Source organism: Periplaneta americana, chromosome 5 (genome assembly GCF_040183065.1).
Source record: "Periplaneta americana isolate PAMFEO1 chromosome 5, P.americana_PAMFEO1_priV1, whole genome shotgun sequence".
Classification (NCBI taxonomy): Eukaryota; Metazoa; Arthropoda; class Insecta; order Blattodea; family Blattidae; genus Periplaneta; species Periplaneta americana.
In genome coordinates, this window is record NC_091121.1 from 62,120,128 (window position 1) to 62,144,623 (window position 24,496).

The following is a 24,496-nucleotide window of genomic DNA, read 5'->3' on the forward strand; positions in this document are numbered from 1 at the left end:
AAACAAAACCATAAGTGGAAAACAACCAAAGTCCTGCATTAACAATGTTCTAACAAAGTACTTAAATCAGAAGAGTAAAAACAGCTGAAGTTCTATATTTAATTGCTGTATTCTTAGAAATTATGGAATACAGGGGGGGGGGGGGGGACATATAGTTGGAAAAGAATTAACTGATAACACTGTTCCAACATGCAAACTCTGAAAATAGCAAGAACCCTAATCTGGAAATCCAGCATAACAGTCTGCAGTGGGCAGGATTTCTAGCAAACAAGCCTACATTCAGTAGCATCAGCATTTCCTGCACAGCTAACAAGAAAGACAGGCTACGGCACGCCGTCACATTCTTAGTCATAACATGGCCAACAATGAACAAGTTTATATGTAAATGCACGTTTAACATGAGTTTAATATAGAAATTCCTTTGTTTTTTTACAACTCTGAACATGTATTTATATTAGGCGATTGTTAAGATGGCCATGACTAGATCATGATAATCACGTGACTCCGATTTGTGCCAAAGCCTCTTTTTTTCATCAGCCATTATTACCTGCACGTGATCTAACAAACACATACTGTGGAAACTGGGCTTTAGTTTTATGTTATTTGTATATGCTCAAGATTAGAAATAGATCCCTGTTTATTTGGTGTTCTGTGATAGAGCCAAATATGTCTTTTATAGAGTACTCTAGATCCAATCCATTGAAAGTTGTTCATAATATTCTCCATCATCCTCAAAAGTTTGTAACAAGTCATCACTATCATAGACTAAGGAGGCCCAGATTGTGGAAATTAAAGCTCCCGTCTATACAGTCGGCATTAATGGCAGTAGGGATGCCAGTCCTAAGTGCCCCCAAGTTTTGTCACAAACATTGCCAAAATTTAACACTTCTTGTGCATAACAAAAAAGAAAAGGATAGTCGTAGTGTCTCTAACATGGCATGCTGTAACTGGAAATAGGTATTTTTATCAGCTATTATCCTAAGCAAAATTTACACTGTTAATTAAATCACAATGTAAAATGCATTTCAGAATTTCGTTGTACTCTATCAATTTTAAACTTGTATGACAATATGCTGAATTACAGCACGTTAAAAAGGTTAATTATTTGTTTCTCCTTTAAGAATTGTATGTTGGACCACTACTGCCTTCATACCCACAATCCATATACCTGTATGTGCTAGATAAATTGCTTTGACGACATTGTACTGCCTGTATTGAGGCTGATAGAAGACAGTTTGAACAATTTCTGTAATGAGTATCAGTGTTTTAATTGTGATATTCAAGTGAATACGGTATGTAAAATATGCATTAATTAATGTTTATAATGAAATAACAAACATTTTGGGTTTTTATTCTGGAATGTTAGACTAATCAGCACACATACGAAACATTTTCGGACATGAGTTTCTACATGAAAGTTGTTCACAGTGATTTCGTCTATCATCCCTAATATTTGTAACGAAGTCACAGAATCACCGCTGTATGTTAGTGGTGTACCTACTTGCAGCACTCTTCTGAGAATACACCACTGCTGCACTAAAGATTTTCTTAGTCCTGGGATATTTTCCAATAATGGTCATGTTTAGATCACTTGCACACAAGGTAAAGAAAACCTTTGTGATTTGAAATGTACTGAAATTCAATTTTGTTGAGAATGATGTTAAGATCATTATTGAAGCAAACATTTTTTAGATTTTGCACCATATCATAGATATAGAAGCATCCCACCTATCAGTAAGTTTCCTTTTCCTTGCCTTTCTGATGCTGGAGTCGATATCTGGATCCAAAATACTGCACATTAAATTTATACATCTGTGACATGGTATAAAAACCCGAAAATTTTGTATGATGAACATCATGAGTCTTAAATCATACTTAGACAGCTAATATTCCCAGGTTTTCAAAAGTATTCTTTTGCATGTTTTGTGTATTTCATGTTGCTCCAAGATTATATTTGGTAAGTAAATGCATTTTTTATAAGTGAAATTGATTTTTTTATGTAAATGGCAGAGCCCTTAACTTGCAGTTACTTGCCTTGCCTTGACTCTACAAGTGTGCTCACATGTTCTGTGTGTTGCTGTTAAAAACTGTTGAGTTGTAAGGACAATCCTTATCTTGATTGTCCTGATGATGGTAAAAACTATCCCTTTGGAATCATTGAGTCGAAGGTTACACAGAGACTATGTAGGTGTAAACACAAGAGAAGTGACTTAATGAAGAATCACAGTCTACTATTATGGTTCTGCACATATTGCAATGTACATTTTCAAGACTGAGATAAGAACTGAACGTCAAAAAAGCAAAAAGAAAGCAAAATACATAAGGAAATAAAATATGACATGATTCTTTGTAACACAATATAAAATACTTGAAACAATATAAAAATGTTATAGCAAGAGAAATAAAAAGAAAGACAAAAGGACTCATTTAAAATGGGAGAAAAAAAAAGAGCAAAAAGAAGATCCAATGTAATACATATTCTTAAATAAATTCCCATCTAGAAACATCAAATTATGACTAATGAAATATGTAGCACTATATAAAACAGAAGAGGAACATTGAAAATATGACATTCTAAGAGAGAAGCTGTGATAATCACAATTGAAAGCAGTGAAATGCAACCATCTGCCAGATGACTCAATAATATTACAAATCACGGAGGATATGAAGATGGCATGACATAGGCTATAATGATCTCGTTACAAGAAAAGAAAAAGAAAATTGTTCAAATCTGGAATGTCAAAAGCCAAATCTAACAGAAAATTGTGGTCCTCAGATTCAACAGGTTTGGACGTGCAAACATTTTTTTACACATTGTCACTGCGCCTCCAAAATCTGCTATATGTTTTTAAAAAGATTTTGCATGAGGAAAAAGGATTGTAATTAATTCCCTTTCGGTGTAATTTCATCATTTTTCTTGTAATGACTGAAATTATAGCGGAAGTAGCTTTCAAAATCAAGGGAATTAAAAGTGACGATGTTTTTTTTCTTTCCCCTGCAATAGTAATATGCGTTACAAGAGTGGTATGTATGTGAAACGTAGTTGAGCTTTTTTAATTTCCGAGAACATGAAAACAAACAAACCGCTTGTGTATCGTACATTATTTTGTGCGAAGATCGTTTATTACATACCTGAAAGAGGAATTTCTAATTAGTTGCAATGAAATCTCCATCTTGGTTTCTGTTCAATGATGGCAACTTTGGAAAACAAATATATCTATCTTCAACATTGTTCCTATAAAATGTTTTCTGTGTTTACTATACTGCAGCAGGCTGTGATATAGGTAAAGGTATCCCCGTAACATGCCATGAAGGCACTTGGGGGGGGCATGGAGGTAGAGCCCCATGCTTTCCATGACCTCAGCACTAGAATGAGGTGGTGTGGTCAGCACCACGCTCTAACCGCCTTTTACCCCCGGGAAAGACCCGGTACTCAATTTTATAGAAGGCTGAGTGAACCTCGGGGCCATTCTGAAAGTTTGGCAACGAGAAAAAATCCTGTCACCACCTGGAATCGAACCCCAGACCTTCCAGTCCGTAGCCAGCTGCTCTACCAACTGTGATATACGTCTGTCTTTTTTTTCCCCCAGTCTATGATGAGTCTGGAATCTTGTTGATTTTTTCACGGCTTCCTTAATGTTACTGGCATTACAAATGCAGTAACTTTTGTGGTGTTGTAGAGTTTACTTAATTTTTGCAAATATTTAAAAACAATAATTAACAGTGCAATTTAGGTGAAATTGCAGTGGTAAGTTTCCAATTTATAATTATTACTATATTGAACGTCTTTAAAAATAATATGTTAAAAGCCTAAAGCAGTAAAATGAATATGACGCTTAAGTGGTAAGAATAGGGAAATTGTTATGTGTGTTACGTTGGGAATACTGAATGTGGTATTTCACACTTACCGTGTATTGGTTTTGTGCGGAAAGCAAGCAAATACGCACGATCTCGCACAAAATCTTTTTAAAACACATAGCGAATTTTGGAGGCATACCTATGATATACAGTTACATATTCCTGCTAGAAACAGTCCACGTCACAAATATAATGAAGATTAATCAGTCTTTCTCTCTCTCTCTCTCTCTCACACAGAATCCATCTTCCATGGATTTTGATGCCACAGTGGACCAAAATGTACCATTGAGCATAACTTAAATTTTATTTATAAATTCTTTGCAACCATACTTTGTATAAAGGAAACGAGACAGTGTATAGAGGGATATTTTACAAGGTTTTAAATAGCTTATAGTTTCTTTCTTCAATTCAGTTTTTTTTATATCTTGACAGTGGTCATGAAAAATACACAGAAATGATTACTGTCGAGTCTACTATGTCTGAAATGTGTATTGCAAAGTTCAACAAGACATTAAAACAACAAACAGGATCTACAACAATATTAGTGTACATGAAATGGAATCCCTTTTAACTTTACCAGACCACTTGCACACAAAAACAAAAAAAAAAAAAAAAAAATAAAAAAAAATAGAACACTGCATCTCCTCACTTTAGGACGCACGGTGTAGTGACTGCTTTATTCTACACAAGTAAGACATTGAGAAGTCAACTAGAGGAGCCTGTTTTTTTACAAAATACATTAAGTTCTAAAAAATAAAGATTGCTGTTCACTTCCCCCAGAGAGTTGGGATGCAGAAACATATTTAAATGCAACACATGTTACGTTCCCCTCTGTCTACTGAGCAGTGCTAGAGGCCTGTCACACACATCACAGTGACATCTCATCATGTTGCTAGGCACACTGTGAAGGCAGCCATCAAGTGTCTTCTTACTAGGATGTCTGACTGGAGCTCAGCTTCTTACCTTTCACAACAGTAGGTTTGTTCTTGATTGTTCCCTTCTTACGTTTATTGGTCTGCAACAAATTATGTTGATGTTAACTTGGAATCAACTTTCTTTCAGCTCTAGATAAAAACAGACAGTCATGTAAGTACCATACCTTCTTTGATACGAAGATCTTGCTACGCTTTATTTTACGTTCTGAAACTGGTATTCGTGGACGGTTGAATTCATCTGGCTTCTTGACTCTGCATTATAAGACAGGATAAGAGAGTTCTAATTAAGATTTGAAGTTACAGTTAATAAGCAAATGATGTATATTCCACACGTATCTTAAAATTGAAAAAATGTTATGTAGCCTAACAATAATCTAGAAGTACACATGATTAAAATAATAGTTCACTTCCAAAATGAACTTAATATTTCATCAGTAGTCTGAAAAAGAGATCCCTTCTTATGGACTGTTCAACAATCAATATCAGTTTTTTGTATGTAGCTGCTATCACTATATCAGAATAATAAAACAGATGATTAAATTCTTGTCTGTTAAATATATGTAATTTCATTTTATTCTAATTTTATGATACACTATTAGCCAAATAGCAAAAGTGTCTGCTTTCAATGCTGGTAACCTGGTTCGAATCAAGGTGGTCCAATTGGAATTTGTAGTGAACAAGGACAATGCCTGGCAGTAGGTTTTCACAGCATACTCTCATTTACCCTACTCACATTCCACCATTATACCATTAATAATCATCGTGTGATTCTATGTACATTGCTTCCCATGGTACACTAAGGGTAATGCTACAATGGCCAAGGAGGTCACTTGGGTGAACAACACGAAGTCTAGTATCTGTCATTAGATAAAAATAAATTAATAAATTATAATTGAAAATTAATATAAATTTGAACAAAAGGCGAATGGGAAGCTGAGAATTTGTATACTACATAGGTTGGATAAAAAGTAATGGCAACACTACTGTCACATGACGATGGTGCGTTCGAGAGCTGCCAGCTGTGTGGACATGAACAAGGACTGTTAGATGAGTTAGTGCAGCCAGCGGCGACAGTACTCCATCAATCTACTGCAGTGTGTAGAACGTTCACTTTCATAGGGATAGTGCGAGCGCCCTAAGACCACGTTTACAAAACTAGAGCAACGTTCCTGGATCAAAATTGAAATGGCACGAGGTCATAGTGCACAAGAATGTTTTCAGGGACTGTGTGAAGCATGTGGCGATGCAGCGTTGCCATATCGCACAGTTGCACGATGGGTTAAAGCGTTCCGGGAAGGCCTTGTTGCACTGGTACCAAAGGGAAGGTGACTACTTTCTTAGACGAATCGTCGCTATGGACGAAACCTGGACTCGCTCGTATGAACCAAACTTGAAACGCCAATCAAATGAATGGAAGCATCCCAGTTCTCCTCGTCCAAAGAAAGTGCGCCCTACACAAAGTGCTGTGAAGGAGATGTTCATTGTGACGTATGACATTGATGGGGTAATACTGCACCACACTGTACCTCCAAGGCAGACGGAAAATGCGGACTACTGGAACATCCACTGTACTCACCCGATATGATCCATGCGATTACGATCTTTTCACCAAAGTGAAAGAACCACTGCGAGGGATCCAGTACAATACCAGAGGTGAACTTATCTGTGCTTTAGGGCAGTCAATACGGAACATCAACAAAGAAGGACGCGCTGATGGTGTACGACGCCTTCCAAACATTTGGCAAAAGGTAATAAATAAGGGGGGGCGACTATATAGAAGGTACGTAAATGTTGTACCCCTGTGAATAAAGCCATGTCAGAAATATCGAACTGTTGCCATTACTTTTTATCCAACCTATGTATTACAAAAGCCCATGTGATCTGGAAAGGTGGACTTTGGAGTTAGCAAAATGACAATTTACTGAAGTACCAGAAAATGTACTTCATATAACATAAACAATGTAATTACATGTTCATTGAACTCACTTATATATCCGAACGAGCCAGTGTTCTGTGGTATAGGCCTCCTCCAGATATGTTAACTCAAAATTCTTATTTCCAATAATAACATTACGTGTCCGATCAAAACCTGCTGGACTCCTGTAATCAAGCTGCAATCAAAAGTAAATTAAGTAACCCAATAAAAAAATACAACGAGACATATGCTTTGTAATATTATACTAACCTTGAATTCACCAAACTTGTAATAACTCAGTTTGTACATTAGACTGTTCAAGAGAGTAGGCGTTCCCTCGGCATCCACTCGAAATTCACCTCTGTCTGTGAAATAGTCACTTTCCTATAAAAGTAAAAGTACAACAATTTGAGACAATTTAATAAAAATTAAATTTACATGTAAATATGCATGTCAACTCCATGTCGATTTCATAAAATGTCTCCACTCTGTTCTACCCATCCATGGCCAGGTCTTTCCATATCACATAATTTGAAGTGATATTTATTTTATAAAGCTGTCCACCCAGCAATATGATGAATTTGGGGAGTTATGCTACGTAGTCAAATCCGGTTTGTGAACCAGATGTAGCAGCTGGGGGAATTCTAATGCTGAACATACATTACCCCTGTACTGGTTGGATGATCATTCACTTCTGCTGAGGCATGTGGACGTAAGGCCAGCAGTTGGCTGACTGGTCTTGGTCCTTCATGGGCATCTTAAGGAGAATGTCATGCAATGTAACTTTTTATCATAATAAAACTTCATTAAACATTAACACAAAAAACTTAATTCAGAAATCCGACAATTACAAAACAAGCTTTTGTCTTGTTCTCTGGAGAAATTGCTCTTTGCCAATTAGACACAATCAACACATTTAACTTTAAATGAATATGTAACATAAACCATCTTTCACTGTCTATTAAATGCAGGAAGATGATATGCTTGCCAATGCTCAAGAGTTGAATTTACTCCATTTTCTTGTGAGTGTCCCAGAAGTACGTTGTAAGTTGAGTTGATATTATCAGCTTCTCTCTTCTTAATTGCTGTGCACCTCGTTAGATGGTTTTTATTCATTACAGAGTTTGGATCCTTACAAAGAGTACACTGCGGTGATAAAATATACGTAGGCCTAAATGAGCAGTTAGACAGTCATGGTCAGTTGTTAGTCAAAAGAAAAATGTAGAAAGATAATAAGCTATACTTGTTCTCAGTTCTTGAAATGGCAAAACCAGAAGCAATAAGTTGTCGCTGTCAGTCAGGCTCTATTACCTCTTAGGCTAGGTATATCCTGAATGCAACAAGCCTGTTGTACACAAAACAGTTTGTTCCAAATAAAACAAAAATGTCTGCAATGAAAAGAAACAATTGCAAACTGTCTTACGATATCTAATAGTGTAGTCTCTGTAAAAATGGCGGATGGAGAAGTGATTGCACTATTCTCGTATCATTGTTTGCATCTAGAGGAGAAAAAACCTATCCATAGTTGCTAGACTCATCAAATCAATAAGAGGAGAACATTATGCTGCTCTTAAAAGAACTGAGTGAGGACAAGCAAAAGTTTTTCATTTTCACAAGATTAAGTATAAACAGTATCAATTATTTATCAAGACTAATAGACAAGATAAGAATATAGAATACGAACTAGAGGAAGAGTGTTTGTAGCACAGAAAGGCTGCTGATTATTTCCGTGCAAGTTTAATTCCATTTATTCATTCCACAACTTCTCAATTAATTCCTTATTGCAGTGCTCCTTTAAAGTATAATTGTTAGGGACGTGATTTTGTGGTGATTATTTTTTTACCTCTATTTCGATGATTATTAAACCATAATTTCAGTGAATATTTCGTGGAAATATTAAAATCTGGGTTAATATTTCGTGAAAATATCAGTTAGGATGCAGCATAAAAAATTAATATTATGTACAACAACATGTACAAATCCAGCTACTAATTTTGTTACAAATGTCCTGATACTTCCAATAATTTCATTCATTCATGGTTTAGGTCTTTCACTGCAAACCCAGCATTATCCAATCTTCTCTACTTTTTGCCTTTCTCTTAGTCTTCGCATTACTATCCATATATCTAATATTGTCTACCATCTAATATTTTCTTCTGCCCTGAACTTTTCTCCTATTCACCATTCCTTCCAGTGCATCCTTCAGTAGGCAGTTTCTTCTTAGCCAGTAACCCAGCCAATTCCTTTTTCTCTTTCTGATCAGTTTCAGCTTCATTCTTTCTTCACCTACTCTTCCTAGCAAACCTTTATTTCTTGTTCTGTCTATCAATTCCACACACTTCATTCTTCTCCATTTTCACATTCCAAATACTTCTAATCATTTCTCTTTACTTTGTCATAATGTCCATATTCCTGCCCCATACAGTGTCACACTTGATACAAGGCACTTCGCTCATCTCTTCCTTAGTTCATTTTCCAAAGGTCTGCAGAAGATGTTCATTTTTCTACTAAAAGCTTGCATCGCCATTGCTATCCTTCTTTTGACTTCTTGGCAGCAGTTAAATTAAATTACATAAATAAAAATGTTTCTTGAAGAGTAGGCCTACTTCCAATCATTTCTTAATATCAGTTTACACATATTTAGAAAAAGTATTGAAAAGTACCCTGACCACTCCACAAACCGGGGCGAGTTCAATCTGAGTTCAAGCAGCAAATTTTACACCAGTTTACAGCACTTAACTATCCTGTTCTTGAATATAAAGGCTGAGAATAGTTTCAACATATGAACATGATAAATGAACTCATCGATCAGATAAAATATCTTTATATGTCCAAAATACGTTAGAGGATGGAGGAACGCTGCATCAGACCGAGGGAACTGGAGGAGCATTGTGAAGCAGGCTAAAGCTCACCCAGAGCTATAATGCCAGAAGAAGAAGAAGAAGAAGAAGAAGAAATGTCCAAAATCTTCTCTCACGATCAATGTTTACAACAGAAAACAATAAAACACTCAAAGGAATGCTGAAGCAAAACTGTTGTGATTCTTGTCTGATATAAAGAGCTTGTAAATTAGAACTAGTATGCAAACTTTTCAGTCTCTGCAAAGACGTTGTAGGTTAGTTGTTTATAGCTGATGCAAAACTTTAGAACACAACCGAATTCAATTTTGTATTTTATTTGAAAGGATTACCTTTCTTTTCGCGAGTATTTCATGGGAAAAGAAGTTTTTAAGTATTAATTTCGTTATTATGAGGTTATTTCGGTGAAATCATTTGACTTCGTGAGATGTGTTTTTTTTTTTTTGCAGATACAGATACAATTAAGTTTCCAAACATTTCCTGTATTTCGTTAATACCAAAAAATCACACCCTAATAACTGTAGAATGCAGGTTTTGCCTGTAATAAAACTATCTGCATCAAACTCCATTCTTGCAGTCAAACAAATACCGGTAATGATATGAAAAAATATGCGTAAGTACTATAAATAAGGGAGAATCACATGCGTACTCTGACTGCACAGCTGGCTGAACTCACACATGTGCAGAGCATTGTGTTGCAAGTTACTGTATTACGAGATGAAATTGCAAGCAGTTCCATTGTTTTGTCTCAAACTGTTTGATACAATTTAAGACAAGTATCATGCTCTATGTTCGTTTGGCCTATAATAGCATGTATTAATACTGCAACTGTGGCAGTTTGTGATAAAAATGTTTCTATACATCTTGATCACACAACTTTTAACACTGTATCACTTCGGAAATATAATGTATTTCTTTCATGTGTTAAAATTAGCACGTGAAATAAACACAGTATATATTCCGAAAAAAATGTTTCGTTTCCAGCTGGTTTGTCACATCTTGTGTGTGTCTAGCCTTAGTGCTACTGAGAGGCATGAGATTTCAAAGTTTGTTCAGCACCTTAACCCTTTTACTATATATTTAAATAAGAACAATATGAAAGAACTAAGTAATCATTAATGGTAACAGTGATAATAATTTAACAACACACGAACTAATCACTGTTACACAAAGCAATTTACTACTCACGTGCTTTAGTAAGGTAAATTTTGCTGTTAGAAGACATGAAGAACCACAGGGAATTATTGCGTTATATATGCACCAACACTACTCACTACCCATCCAGCATGAACTTTCCTCTAACTGTCAGTTCAAAAACTAAAAACCAGTAAATGCTTCCCACCAAATATATTAGAACTTCAGCACATACCCTAATATCCTTTGGATGTTCTCCTTCTGCTATCCGGACCATCCACAAGAACTTATTTATATCATCTCCAGAATATCCAATTACCCCACCAAATATTACCAGCACATAGTCCACATCAAGAGATACCATTATTTTATATGCCTCACTCTCATTGGAAGACATGGCTTTGCCCACCTGGAAACAAAAATTCAACAGTACGTAATTATATAAATTTGTATCTTCATATATGAATCGCGAAAATGAAATACATTTCTTACCAGAGCAATATGACTGTTGTTCCACGTGTTGTTATCCACTAACGTTGTCCGGTTTGCCATGCCTGCTATCTGATAGCCATAATCCCACCAGCTCATCACACGTGCATCATTGTCTGTATTTTGTGACAGCCAATAGTAAGCTTCCCGAAAATCATCCAGAATCTGTCGAGATCTAAAAGAAAAAATTAGATATAATTATAGTCTGGGTCTTCTTACTTTATACCGTAAGCACAGTCTAGTATATACAGTCGCGAAGCTCAATACGTAGTAAATATGCAAACATTAGGTAGTTGCTCACCACTAGGATCACTAATATCGCCTCATTACAGGCAATGCAAAATAGTTCCGTCACAGTCTATTGTTTCTAGCACCCTCAAAACTCAAGCTTCGTGACTGTATATAGTAGACTGTGCCGTAAGGGTGAAACCTAACCATACTATACATGCTAGTGAATTATAGTGATTTTCTAGGTGTCAGGTTGAATTTCCTTTTGCCAACTTTGTTTCGAATTTACTTACTTCTTAATACGTTTGTACAGCTATAAGCTGATTACGCAATGTCCACTGTAAATGAAATATGCTATTTTCCAGACCTGTGGATTGGTGAGAATTTCATGTAACGAATAGTTTTTCATTCTTTCCTGCAGTTTATGGTTGGAGTTATTACATTGAAGTAGGATGTGTTCTATTGTTTCTTCTTCTGTTAAACATTTTTTACATAATGGTGACTCTTGATAATTTAAAATGGTTCAGATAAGCTTCTGTAATAAGGTGTCCAATTTCGGTACTGACAAATACTACAACTGTTAGTTACTTTCTGTTATGTTGACAGCATTGTTTGCCTTTGAAGAAGCTGTGTCAATGTTCACGAAATGAAAGTTACTAGCAAATGTTATAAATTTTTAGATTAGGACTCATGAATTGTAAACTGTTTAGTCAAACCAATGTATTTTATGTTGCCAGACAAAATATGGTGTATATTTTAATATTAGATCAATTAATTATTGTTTAGTCAACTGTCTGGAGACAGATTTGAACCTCATAAGTAACACCAATAAGGCATCACTCATGAAGCAACTAAGCCAGGAGATAACATGTTAAGTTGACTAGTTCCTTTCTCCCTCTATTGCATACATCATTTACATTACACTAATCAGACTTCAGATGCATACAAACAATTCGCAGGTGCTCGTGTAAAGGGGGTTAAGTATGATTTCGCTAAACAGGGATAAGTATAGATTTCAACTCTCCACAATTAATTTTTTCTTGGGTTAAAGGGGTTAAATCATTCTTCCATCCATGATGCAGTTATAGTTCTCCGTATTTTGTGACAAAGAGGTTTTGTTCAGTACCAAAGGAGAGAAGTTTACATACCTTACAATCTGACTTAACCCCCTTTACATGAGCACCCGCGAATTGTTCTTTCTTTGACACATATCAACAAATGAGATATAGGCCTACTGCCTGATAATAGATGTACGTATCAGCCAGAACCTCAATCAGAGGTAATTAATCATAAATAAATAATCAGTATTATTACTTCAAGTAGCGCTGTGATTTTATCTACTTTGGCAACAATGAAAAGTTGGCCATATTTGCTTGTTAGGAAATAATCTTACTTGAACCTCGCTATATATGAGAGAGGGGGGGGGGGGGGAGAAAGCAAGGAATAGAGAGCAGGGTCAGAGAGATGGATACAAGCAAGAGCATTCACAACACACACAGGGCTAGACGGATATCCATACATAAATTCTTACCCATCATGACTATATGAAGCCAGAACAATACTTGGGCTGGAATATGCATTGCTTGTTACCCATGTGCAATGTACAGCAAACATCATTAGCATCATCAGAACAGCAACAATTACAATACTTCGAATGTTCACTCCTAAGCCATCTGATTCCTTTTGTTGTTCATGTTTCATTTTGCGTAGCTTTCCAGCCTGAAAGTCACAATCATAATATACATTTCATTTTACACACTAATATTCAGCAATTAAAAAACAAGAATTTTTCATAATCAAATGATTTTGTTTATAATTCTACTGTAGGAGAAAATGATTGACAGAAAACAAAATCACGAGACATAATTTACGGTAATGCAATGAGAACCAGATGACTGAATGAAATAAAAGAAACAAATCCATTAATATACTATATGCTTCACGGTCAAAAGCAATCAATCATTTTGTATTTATTAAAGGTATTATACAAATGGCAAGACAATTATCAGCACAAAAAGCTTAATTTCCTTTGCACACTTCAATTTACTATCAGTTTTACTAAATAGCTATTTTAATGGGAATTTAACTGTTTTCAGACTAAGACTAATACCACTATCACTCCTGTTATTGCTTTATTATCACTGTAATAGGTTATAAGTGAAATGAAACAAGCACGCTTTCAATGACTCATTCATCTCATTACTTCAGTATACAAACTGGTAATTGTTTGGTACTACCAAATAGATAAAGGTGTCAAAAACAAAGATATTAAGAGACTTTTTGATGAGAAACTTAAATCTATTAACTGTACGTTAGAGACACCATTTAAAATACTAACTTTAAATTTCATGGAAATTTTACAGGAATATCAGGAGACAACACAAATACACATTTTGTCTAAAAGAATTTAAACAACTTTTGCCATTGCAATGATGTAGTTATCTTCTACAGTGTACAGAATACTATTCAAAATGGTGTTACTGATCTGTAACTATACAGAATGTTTGAATTCTATTTTACTGCTAATGTTTATAAAAGTTGTTGTTGTTGTCTAATGGTAGACTACTGGATTCTAGGCCATCAGTCTTCCGGATTCCCAATATAGCTTGGGAAAATTTCCTGGAGGCTGTAGAGGGATAAGTTTTGTGCGGTTTGTGTGTTTATAAAAATTTTATTTATGTATTAATTTTCATTATGCTGTATCTGAAGAAGTTTAATACTAATATGATTTTTCTTCTGTCTTACTCAGGAAAAATAACTTATTTCATTGCTATGCTATACAATATTTCAGTGGTAACAGTTAAGAAATAAAACTGTTACTAAAAGAAATATACTAGGCCTGTCTAAAAAGTATCCGACCTTTAGCCAGAAAAAATATTTCAAATACCTGACAGGGTTGGGACCCTAATCCCCTTCAAATTAGGCCCCTTGTGCTTGCACACACTTAGCCCACCGATCCTTCCACTGCCGGAAACACCTCTGGAAGTCTTCTTTTGGAATGGTGTTCAGCTCCGTCGTCGTGTTCCGCATTATCTCTTCTCTACTCTCAAAATGGGATCCTTTCAGTGGTGTCTTCAATTTTGGAAACAACCAGAAGTCGCAAGGAGCCAGGTCTGGAGAGTAGGGAGGTTGGCGAACGGCTGTAATTCCATGTTTGGCCAAGAAAGTGTGGATCAATTGGGATGAATGTGTGGGGGCGTTGTCGTGATGCAAGTGCCAGTTGTTCGCCATCCACATGTCTGGTCTTTTGCGCCGAACTGCATCACGGAGTCGCCGGAGAACATCGTGATAGTACTCCTTTGTCACCGTTTGTCCTTCCGGTGCGTATTCGTGATGCACAATTCCACGGACATCAAAGAAAACAGTCAGCATCACCTTCATTTTGCTTTGCACCTGCCGCGCTTTCTTCGGCCTTGGAGACTCGGGATGCTTCCATTGCGACGACTGTCTTTTTGTTTCTGGGTCGTACCCGTACACCCATGACTCATCTCCAGTTATCACGGTGTTCAGAAACCCAGGATCAGTGTTGGCGGTGTCCAGAAGGTCCTGTGCAACATCACGACGGAGGTCTTTTTGTTCCGGGGACAACAACTTGGGCACGAATTTCGCAGCCACTCGGTTCATGTTAAAATCATCATGCAGAATTGCATGTACAGAATCTTTACTCACTCCAACCTCTTCGGCAATCTGCCATCACCAAATTTCGCACCTCTCAACAACAGCTGCACTCCGAGCAGTTTGGGGCCTGCCACAATGCTGCTCACTCTCCGCTGATGTGCGGCCATCTTTGAATCGGTTGAACCACTCCTTAATTTGTGTTACACCCATCGCATCTTTCCCAAACACCTGCTGAATCTTACGAATTGTTTGACTTTGAGAATCACCAAGCTTTTGACAAAATTTGATGCAGTATCTTTGCTCAATTCGTTCAGTCATCTTGCGAGAAAACTAAATCCGACAAACACTTAGAACAGCACCTTACTTGGCGACCACCAGCCAGTGACTGGCACAAGCGAATGCGGTGAAAAAATTCAAGCATGCGCATTATGGTTCCTCCTTCCACCATGCACAGTGGCGCCGCCTTAGAATCACTACTTTGCGCGGGAAAATTTAAGGTCGGATACATTTTAGACAGGCCTTGTATAGCTCTCAGATGTATGAAATTTCGATTGAATGGAAACAGGAAGTTTTAATAACTCATAAATAGGAAATTATCAGGAAAATAGGTACATAACAAATTCAGAAAAAAGATACTTACCCATGTTCCCCATACATGTAACATTAAATATTCATGTGTTATGTTTTATATTCAACCTTTTTCAATTACACTTCAAAATTGCCCACCTTATCATACATGTTGCGACTGTTTCTTTCTCCACTTCCTTCATCCTCACTGTCACTGTCTGTGGCCTGTGGATTCTCTTCTTCCTTTAAGTACAGTTCCAATAATCGCGAGAATGCAACTCCACTCAGCACACATACCACTGGCGTCAATGTCAACATCAAACGCACCATCACACCCGCAAAATATACAGCACTCAATGCATACAGCACCACTGTGAAAACAAGCTTACTTTAAGGTACGTCCCTTGCAATCTACATCTGTGTTCGAATAGTTTGTACACACATCAAAATATATTAATTTGTATTGTCATCACTTTCTGTTTTCAGATTTTACAGACAAGAGAAAAAAAAGTTTTATTTAACAAATTCTGCAGAAAAGAGCTACAGTACTGCTCAGACTGGAACCTCGGCATTAGTCACAAGAACTTATCAAAGATTTGGGTTATCATACACTAAACGAATTTTGTTTAATGTGAGAGGAAGCAATGGTAGCTTATTAAAGAGGGATTCAGATTGACTCTAAAAATGCAAAATTATATTCCAACAGCCAAAATGGAAAGATTGTAGTTGTTAATTAAAGTCAAAGGTTGAAATGATAAAGAAAGACAATAAACAGGCTAACAGTGGTCGCAAAATCTAAGGAATTCAGAGTCGTATTTGAGAGCACAACTATAGTTTATTAAGTTATGCATCAATAGGACAAAATTTCGCAATGGCGCAAATGGTGGAAAATTGAAAATTGATGACTAACACAGGAGTAAATCAAAAGCACTTTTCACTTAGATAATTATGCAATGGCTGTGGAATACAATATAGGCATCAATGGAAAAGAAAACTTGGCAGACCTCTGCCAGCGACGACATTAATTTTAAGACAGAAAGAAAGCATTCCATTTAAGTCTAAATTTATGTAGGGAAATAAAAACGATACACTTTAGTGAGAAATACTCTCAGTACTGGTATTTTTGTCTTAAAAGTATGTTATCACTTTTCAGATCTATTTTTATTTTAAGCAACATTAAATGATAGTATATTGTAATATAAGTGTTGAAAGGCACTCAATAAGCATCCGAGTGTGATTGGTTGCAACTATGTTTACCGAGAATCGCAATGAGCCTCTCAAGACGTATGTTACATACTATTTTTTATACAACCATATCGTAATGTAAGTAGCTTTTTATTTATTATAATTTATTTTAATTTGGAAAGTTAAGAATAACGAGAACTAGAAATATCTAATCGATTAGTAGTTGTTCATATGTTTGTAGTATGTGTTAGTGCATTGTTAGTTATTGTTGATCTTATTAAAACATTTAGAAGGTCGATGATATGAAGATTAACTGAAAATTATAATGGAATTTGACGAAATTGATGATTTTGGAGGAATTCCATCCGAGGTGGTTGAAGCAATGACTTGTATAAGGAATGATTTGCTGCCTGAGAAATATAAAAAACGTTACGAACGAGAACGTGATTTATTCACAGCTTGGTGCAAAAAAAAAAAAAAAAGAGAGAGAGAAATTATTGAGAATGTGATATTGCCGTATTTTCTGGAGAAATCGAAGGTAATAAAATCTTCAACATTATGGTCTAGTATTTATTCCATGTTAAAGTCTTCGTTATATCTGAGTCATAGTGTTGATATATCAAAGTTTGGAAGTTCGATTGCCTTCTTGAAAATAAAATCAGTTGGATATGCAGCAAAAAAATCGAGCGTTTTCACAAGAGAGGAGGTAAGTAAATTGTTGGTGGTAGCTCCTGATGCAGAATATTTAGCTATAAAGGTTGGTGTAATAATGGGCATGGCTGGCTTTTGTAGCAGAGATGAACTTATCAAGATGGAACTCGACGATATAGAAGATAAAGAAAGTAGTGTCGCAAAGTTACTTTGCAGCACTAATCTTCAATTGTTTTATTCCAGTGCTGCTAGATATTGCTACTTTCAGTTCTACAATTAGGTATGTATTAGTTACATTATGATATGGTTGCATAAAAGATGTATTTACTTTTATATAATGTATAATTTCTTCTATACAGAGAACATCAAGTACAGCATCTTCTCTGAACTGTATTTAATAATATATATTCAGAGGACCAGAAAGATCATGAAGATTCGTGACACATTTATACATCCACTTATGCCTCCAGTCAAATCATTCAGATAAACTTTATTTTAAAATTCCTTCTATACAATTCAGTCACATCCTTAAACTTACCAAATACTCGTTCATCTGTGATGCTCTTTATACAGTACCATAGGCCCACTGGGAATGTAGTGACTAGAATATGAAGATCAAAGAAAAAGGAGAACCAAGTTGTAGGCTGGTGCTCCGATACAGATGCAATGATTGGTATATGGATTTTAGCATAGCCAGTGTCCCATAAAGAGTAGAACCTGTAATATAAGCATATTCAACTTTCAATTCAAGACATGTGTAACATTTATAAACAAAAAATATCTATATTGATGATGGTGTTGGTGGAGATGATAGTGGCTATGATGATGGTTGTGGCGGTGCTGTCAGTTACTATGGTGGTGACAGTGATGACGATGATGAGGACGATGACAACAACCCTCAGAGATGTGCCAGTCAGCCCTGAAGAATATATCTCCAAGTGACAGATACAGGAACACATGCTGTTAGACAATCAGGCAGTAACAAAATGTGATCCCAATAGAGCAGTTCTAACAACATCTACCCATAAATTGTAAGTGACAATACATTTAGACTAGGTTCTAAATAAGGAAGAAATTACCCATTGAAAGTAGAGACAAAAAACAAATGAAGTCAGAGAAAAATGTTGCTGCTTACATTATAGATCAAGGTTCAGAGGAGCTATTCTGTTGGAATTTCAACACCTCAAAAATTTTACAAATTTGCAGTGTGTATAGTAGTCGAAGGTGAATTTCATCCATTTTCATTCTACCACTCCATCCTCTAAATATTATTCCCTTATTAAATGCGAATTCCTCTCGTAATTTAAAGGCTCCTTAAATAAAGGATTATCTTAATATCTAACATAACTCATTGAAATAGATCTCGATATAAATTTATAAATACATGATGTATAAAAACTAATTATTTCCTTTTAGAAAATAAGTTTCATGTTTCTTTTTTAATATTTGATATGTAAATACCTATATGTATGACTTTATATGTCATCATTAACAAATTGTTAAAACGAATAATGCCAATTCTTACCTTCAAGTCTAAATATAAATTTGATATGTTCTTTGCAGATTTCGAAAACAAGAGAGAGCCTTGTATTATTTCTGGAGGGGTACAGTTGTATAAGAATTATTTTGTTGTTTTTATGAAATTCAATTATATTTTAAATTACCTGCCACTCCATGGGGCTATGATTCCTGCATACGTGAGACCAACAACAGTAAGAAATACCAACACTGGAGCTAACAGGGCTGAGACCATGAAGAAGTATTTGAACTCTGCTTTTGAGAGCACAGACTGGAGGTACTTCAACACACCCATTGCAATGAGAAGTGCAAACACGCCTGTTACAAGAAATAAAATATTGACAAATTTGAAACTGCAGTATACAAGTTATAAGGAGTGAGAGAGGATAATGAACTGCAGGGAGTAAATGCACATGCTGTGGGATCAGATTACAATATTAAAACATATCGAACATTTTTTTCCAAATTCTTGCTGTAATTAAAGAGCATTAATGAAAAAAAATACTCAGGTTCAGAAGAGGAAACTGAATACACTTATTTATCTCTTGTATGTTTTTGTCAGAAGTGGAAAGATCACAGGCTGAATAGGTAACTATTCTAATATCTATGGCAAGTGCTGTTATAAATATTTTAATATACAAAAATTCTATCCAGTCTTCATTGTTACTTTTTCATTATATAAAGTAGAGAAAGTCCTGTCATACTGTGGAATATGAATTTCGATATTTCAACACAAATATAACATTTTCAGCATCTTTAATAAAACCAAAGCAAGAATTATTTCCATATATCTCTTTCCCTACGTGTAGCACTTCTCAACTATTGAATTATATGAGAAATAATTACACGAAATGTAAGGGCTTTAACTTTTCTAAGTTTTCTGACACAAGAAACCCAAATATGTAATGAGTTTTCCAAAATAACTAATTTCTTTATAATTTTCTTTGATCAAAACAGTACCGAAAAAATAAGACTTTCTTTTACGGTTCAGTCAGTAATAGATTCAAGAGAGTGCTTTTGGCATAACACACCACCAGGAACCAAAATTATTCAGGCACAGAATTCCCTACTGTATGTGTCGACTTTTCGATTGCAACTGTTACTTGAGGCTTTTGTTAAACTGTGAAGTGGCTATATGAAAAAGAATGGAGTAAACTTCTTTAAACTGCGGCTGTTACCAAAATGTTTTATAAATTTAGAAGTGGCTGTGAATATCAAAACAGAATGGTATCTGTAAGAAGGTGATTGTGGACATTCATTTAGGGAATGTAGAGAATATAACATAGGTATTGATTAAAATAATAATGATAAAGAGTTAAGTTCTTAAGTTACTTGCTTCACTATCCTAAACTATAATGGAATTAAAACAATAGACTATTCATGGCCACATCCCTTCCACTCTCTTTATGGCCAATAAGATGCTGCTGTTCTCTCTTCTATAGATTGTATTATCTTCAAATGTCACAAGTCGGTTGCTTTAATTCCATTCCTTATATCATTCATGACACATAACAGGGTAATTTTACACATCACAAAAAGCACACCATGTTTTTCAGACTACTTCCAGTAACAGAGACGAAATGAACATCTATAAGGCAATGCTATAATAACTTCAACAACTGAAGACGAAATGAACATCTCTCAAGTTATTCTGTATCTATTTGTTCCATACTAAAGAAGAAATAAACATTTAATAGATTATTCCCTCTACATTATTTGTTCTAAGCCAATTTTCACTGCTAAATAAAAAATGAAAATATAAGAGATTATTTTCTGTATATTATGTGTATCTATCTCCTTAATGTATCCAGCTGTTTGCTGACAACATATTGTCCCTCCTCTGGCAAACTAGCGGAAGTGACAAATAAGCGACCCTGCACTTAAGGTCTATATTGTACTATTTAATAGTATAATATAGACCTTAAGTACAGGGTCGCTAATTTTTCACTTTTGCTAGTTTGCCAGAGGAGGGACGATATATTATGTTTACGAAATTAACTGCAGATATTGAAGATGAAATGGACATCTGAGGTTATTCTCTATATATTATTTCTTACAAACTAACTACAGCAATTAGAAACGAAATGAACATCTCTGAGGCTATTCTATAAACATAATGTAACTAAAATATTTGTACAAAATTGGGGTGAGTTCTTTACATCTCAACAAGAGAGTTGTCATAACTTAAAGATTACATTCAATGACAAAAATACAGAGGTCATGGTGACATCACAGATTTACAGCGCCTTCACTTTCTCTTTAAAGGCTGTTCTGAAGGGACCTCTGAGAGTGACAATGACTGACTGTCCACGGACCTTGCTTCAAACTGACGCAATACATTTACAATGGCACAATGCCAATGTAATAATTTTTCAATTAAATTTTTTATATATTCACAATTCACAACACTGCTCAAAGTGTCTCCCACCTGCTTTAACAGATGCAGGGACACATCGATTGTGGACTTTTGCACCCTTTTCAAAGACCCCAGTATTGTTGTGAATGGTTTCTAAGATGTAGTGTGAAGTGGTTGAAATTATATTATGGCAGCTGATAGGACTTTCCAAAGACATCTGTTTGTAACTTATTATTTATTTCTTGCTTCACTTTCTGGTCTCAAATACGATTTTTAGTTTTGTTTTTAAGAAGATATTCTTTGATTTCCAAATGTTATGTAATTAGGCAAAGGTAGCATTTGCTCTCGACAGTTTATAATTTGCACCCCTCTAATACATTATCAGCACATAGAGAGTTGTCTTACTGATAACATCAGAATAAGTCAACAAGTTGTTTGACTGTACCTCGAAATGTAAGCATTCAATATAATCTTTCGATTGTAACTCACAAATTTATATATGTTTAAATGACCTTTCCTTATTGTTTAGTTGGAGAACTCACTTCTGAAATTTGTGCAAGTATTTTAGTTACAACCTGTATATATCTTGTTCCAAACTAACACCAGCAACTAAAAACAAAATGAATATGTCTAAGGCTATTATCTACATATTATTTGTTGCAATCTACTTTCTGCAACTGAAGACGAAACAAACTCCTCAGACACATGCATGCACGCGGACAAAATTTGTGCCAAAGTAACTCCAGTAACTACAGACGAAATGAACAATTCTATGGTATTTTCAAAGATGATTACATATCCAATCACTCTGTTAAAAATTAGTTACATTATCTAATAAAGAAAAATACAGAAATAAATTGTTCATACTAGACATTCACTGTAAAAATCTAAAATATAGTGTAGTTGCAAACTAAAAAATGCTACACTATGTTCAAATACAACATATGAATAGAAAAACAATTTTAGTAATTGTAAAAGTTAATTGCAAGAGTTCCTGTTGGAAGAAGAGAAGGGATTACTGAAATCATTATAAAATTTTCTGTATTACCTGATGCTGCCATATGTTCACTTGTGCGGATGGGTTGAAAGCCAACAAATGGAATCTGCATACTGAGAAGAAGCCCTAATATATAAAATGTAGTGTAACTGGTGAACAAGCGATTTGAGTAGCGTCCCATCACCAGCAAAGTGAAAACATGAAGTGGTATGAGATTGATGATGAATACATATCCACCCCATGCTGACACCTGAAAGCACATACGAGACATAATCAATTAATTGCAACTTTCTTGGAAACAAACAAAATGTCCAATAATACATCGAATCTAACCGCCAGTGGTGGCTCAGTGCTAGCATGCAGGACTTATAAACAAGGGAGGCCTGGGTTCAATTCCTGGTCGATCAACCCTAAATTTATAACTTGTATCTGGGCAAGACCATACTTCAGGCTACACAGGGGTTTTCTCTGGGTATTCCGGTACACTTGTAACATCCCAACAATTCTCCAACATCATCATCATTATTCATCAGGAGTGCAATGTAGGCTCACTGTCTGTGGTGCACTCTGGATAGTCTCTGATGAACTCAGTGGTCAATGCTTCTTGGCGCTAGTGATATCTATGAGTCACGCTTGCAGAGTTGGGGTGAATAACAGAAAGTTAAGGAAAGGTCCTGCACTTGCAAAATAAACGAATCTCTGTGTATATGTTCATAACATACAATTTCGTTAAAATTCGCCTTTAGTACGAACAATATTATGGTGGCTGGTGAACCACTTTGGCATGCTTTTTCTCTTGACCAATACCACAACTGAGTTGGCTACTTTGGTATTTTATTATTGATCCAGGGGAAAAAAGCTCCAAAGTGGTTTGTCAGCCGCCATACTTATTGACACCAAAGACGAATTTTACCAAATTCTGTTAGCATAATTAAATTTCTGGAAAGGGAGGAGAGAGGAGAGAAAAAGAAAGGAAGGGCAATGTTCTTATAAGTAATGCTCAGAATACACATCTACTGCTAATCATCAACAATATTTGTCTACACACATACGCACAATCAATTTTGCCTTAAGCCCCATTATTGACAGAATTCTTTTACATATTGTAAATCTACAACATGGGGCCCACAGCTTTACTTCCCTTCCAGAGGAAGCCATGCAAAGAATTTTATCAGTCTTTAAAATCCATTGCTCTTCGCTGGATCTGAACTAGCAAGCCTCAAATCCAATGGTTAGCATAGTAATCACTAGACCATTAAAGATGACTGAAAGACACAAGCTTGTATATAATTTATTTAGATTTATAAATACTATAACCTTGGTCTATCTTACTACATTTTTAAAGTAAAGCCTATCAAGATACAATTTTATTCCATGTTGGCATCCACACAACAGGCAGTGAAGTTCGAGATGATGCCGAGATCTAGTAGGCTCTGAGGATGGTGTGAAGAAGCACCAAAACAGCTGTAAGCCGCACATGCTTACACAATTAACACGAGTAAGATCGCCATTTAATCAATTATTTACAATTTTATTGTTGAATCTGAGATAGTATTTGAAAGAGTATTCTGAAGATGAATTGCTTCTGATAGATTTTTAATTTTCCCTGAAACTTACCATATAGAAGTATGAGAGTGCTGTCATACAGGACCAGAAGATAGATCCTGTTTTGACTGCTTTCACCTACAAAAGATACAAACATTTTCATTAAAATAATAATGGAATTTCTAATCCAAGAAACACTTGCCACTGATCTCTGTAGTATGTAATAATGTGACGTGTATTACAAAGACCTGCCATCACAACATATCTACTATCATATGATGTTGACTATTCAAGCATAGGAGATAATTACTTTTCTTTAACTTGCATGCATTTTCAAAACAGTTCCTGAAGTACAGACCCAGGAAAAAAAAGGACCCTGGTACACTGATGAAATGATAGGCAGTACATTTAAATGTGATAGTATATCTCATGAGATCAGAACAAATCATTAGGCTTATGATGATGATGATGATGATGATGATTATACATTTTAAGACACAGACGAGACCCTGGCTACTTATGCTTTGTTTGATGATGATGATAATTATAAATTACTTTTTTAGTTATCGGTACTACAAGGATTTAAGGAAATTAAATTTTCAACATTGTGAATTGAACTATCAAACCAATGGGGGAAAGAGG

The 24,496-nt window shown here is 35.4% G+C and overlaps 1 protein-coding gene across 1 annotated transcript in view; it reads right to left on the bottom strand.

Moving 5' to 3' along the window:
* Window positions 1-4,563: 4,563 nt before the first annotated feature.
* Window positions 4,564-24,496, bottom strand: part of Stt3B (catalytic subunit 3B of the oligosaccharyltransferase complex) — a 35,714-nt gene continuing 15,781 nt past the window's right edge. Inside the window, exons 4-15 of the mRNA XM_069825834.1 lie at window positions 23,927-23,992; window positions 22,361-22,559; window positions 19,103-19,274; window positions 17,977-18,155; window positions 15,762-15,973; window positions 12,949-13,136; window positions 11,193-11,364; window positions 10,936-11,109; window positions 6,979-7,092; window positions 6,780-6,904; window positions 4,958-5,045; window positions 4,564-4,873 (exon numbers count right to left, since the gene is read on the bottom strand). Of these exons, the coding sequence (XP_069681935.1) occupies window positions 4,790-4,873; window positions 4,958-5,045; window positions 6,780-6,904; window positions 6,979-7,092; window positions 10,936-11,109; window positions 11,193-11,364; window positions 12,949-13,136; window positions 15,762-15,973; window positions 17,977-18,155; window positions 19,103-19,274; window positions 22,361-22,559; window positions 23,927-23,992 (1,773 nt within the window). The 3' untranslated portion in view covers window positions 4,564-4,789. The remainder of the gene's footprint in view (window positions 4,874-4,957; window positions 5,046-6,779; window positions 6,905-6,978; window positions 7,093-10,935; window positions 11,110-11,192; window positions 11,365-12,948; window positions 13,137-15,761; window positions 15,974-17,976; window positions 18,156-19,102; window positions 19,275-22,360; window positions 22,560-23,926; window positions 23,993-24,496) is intronic.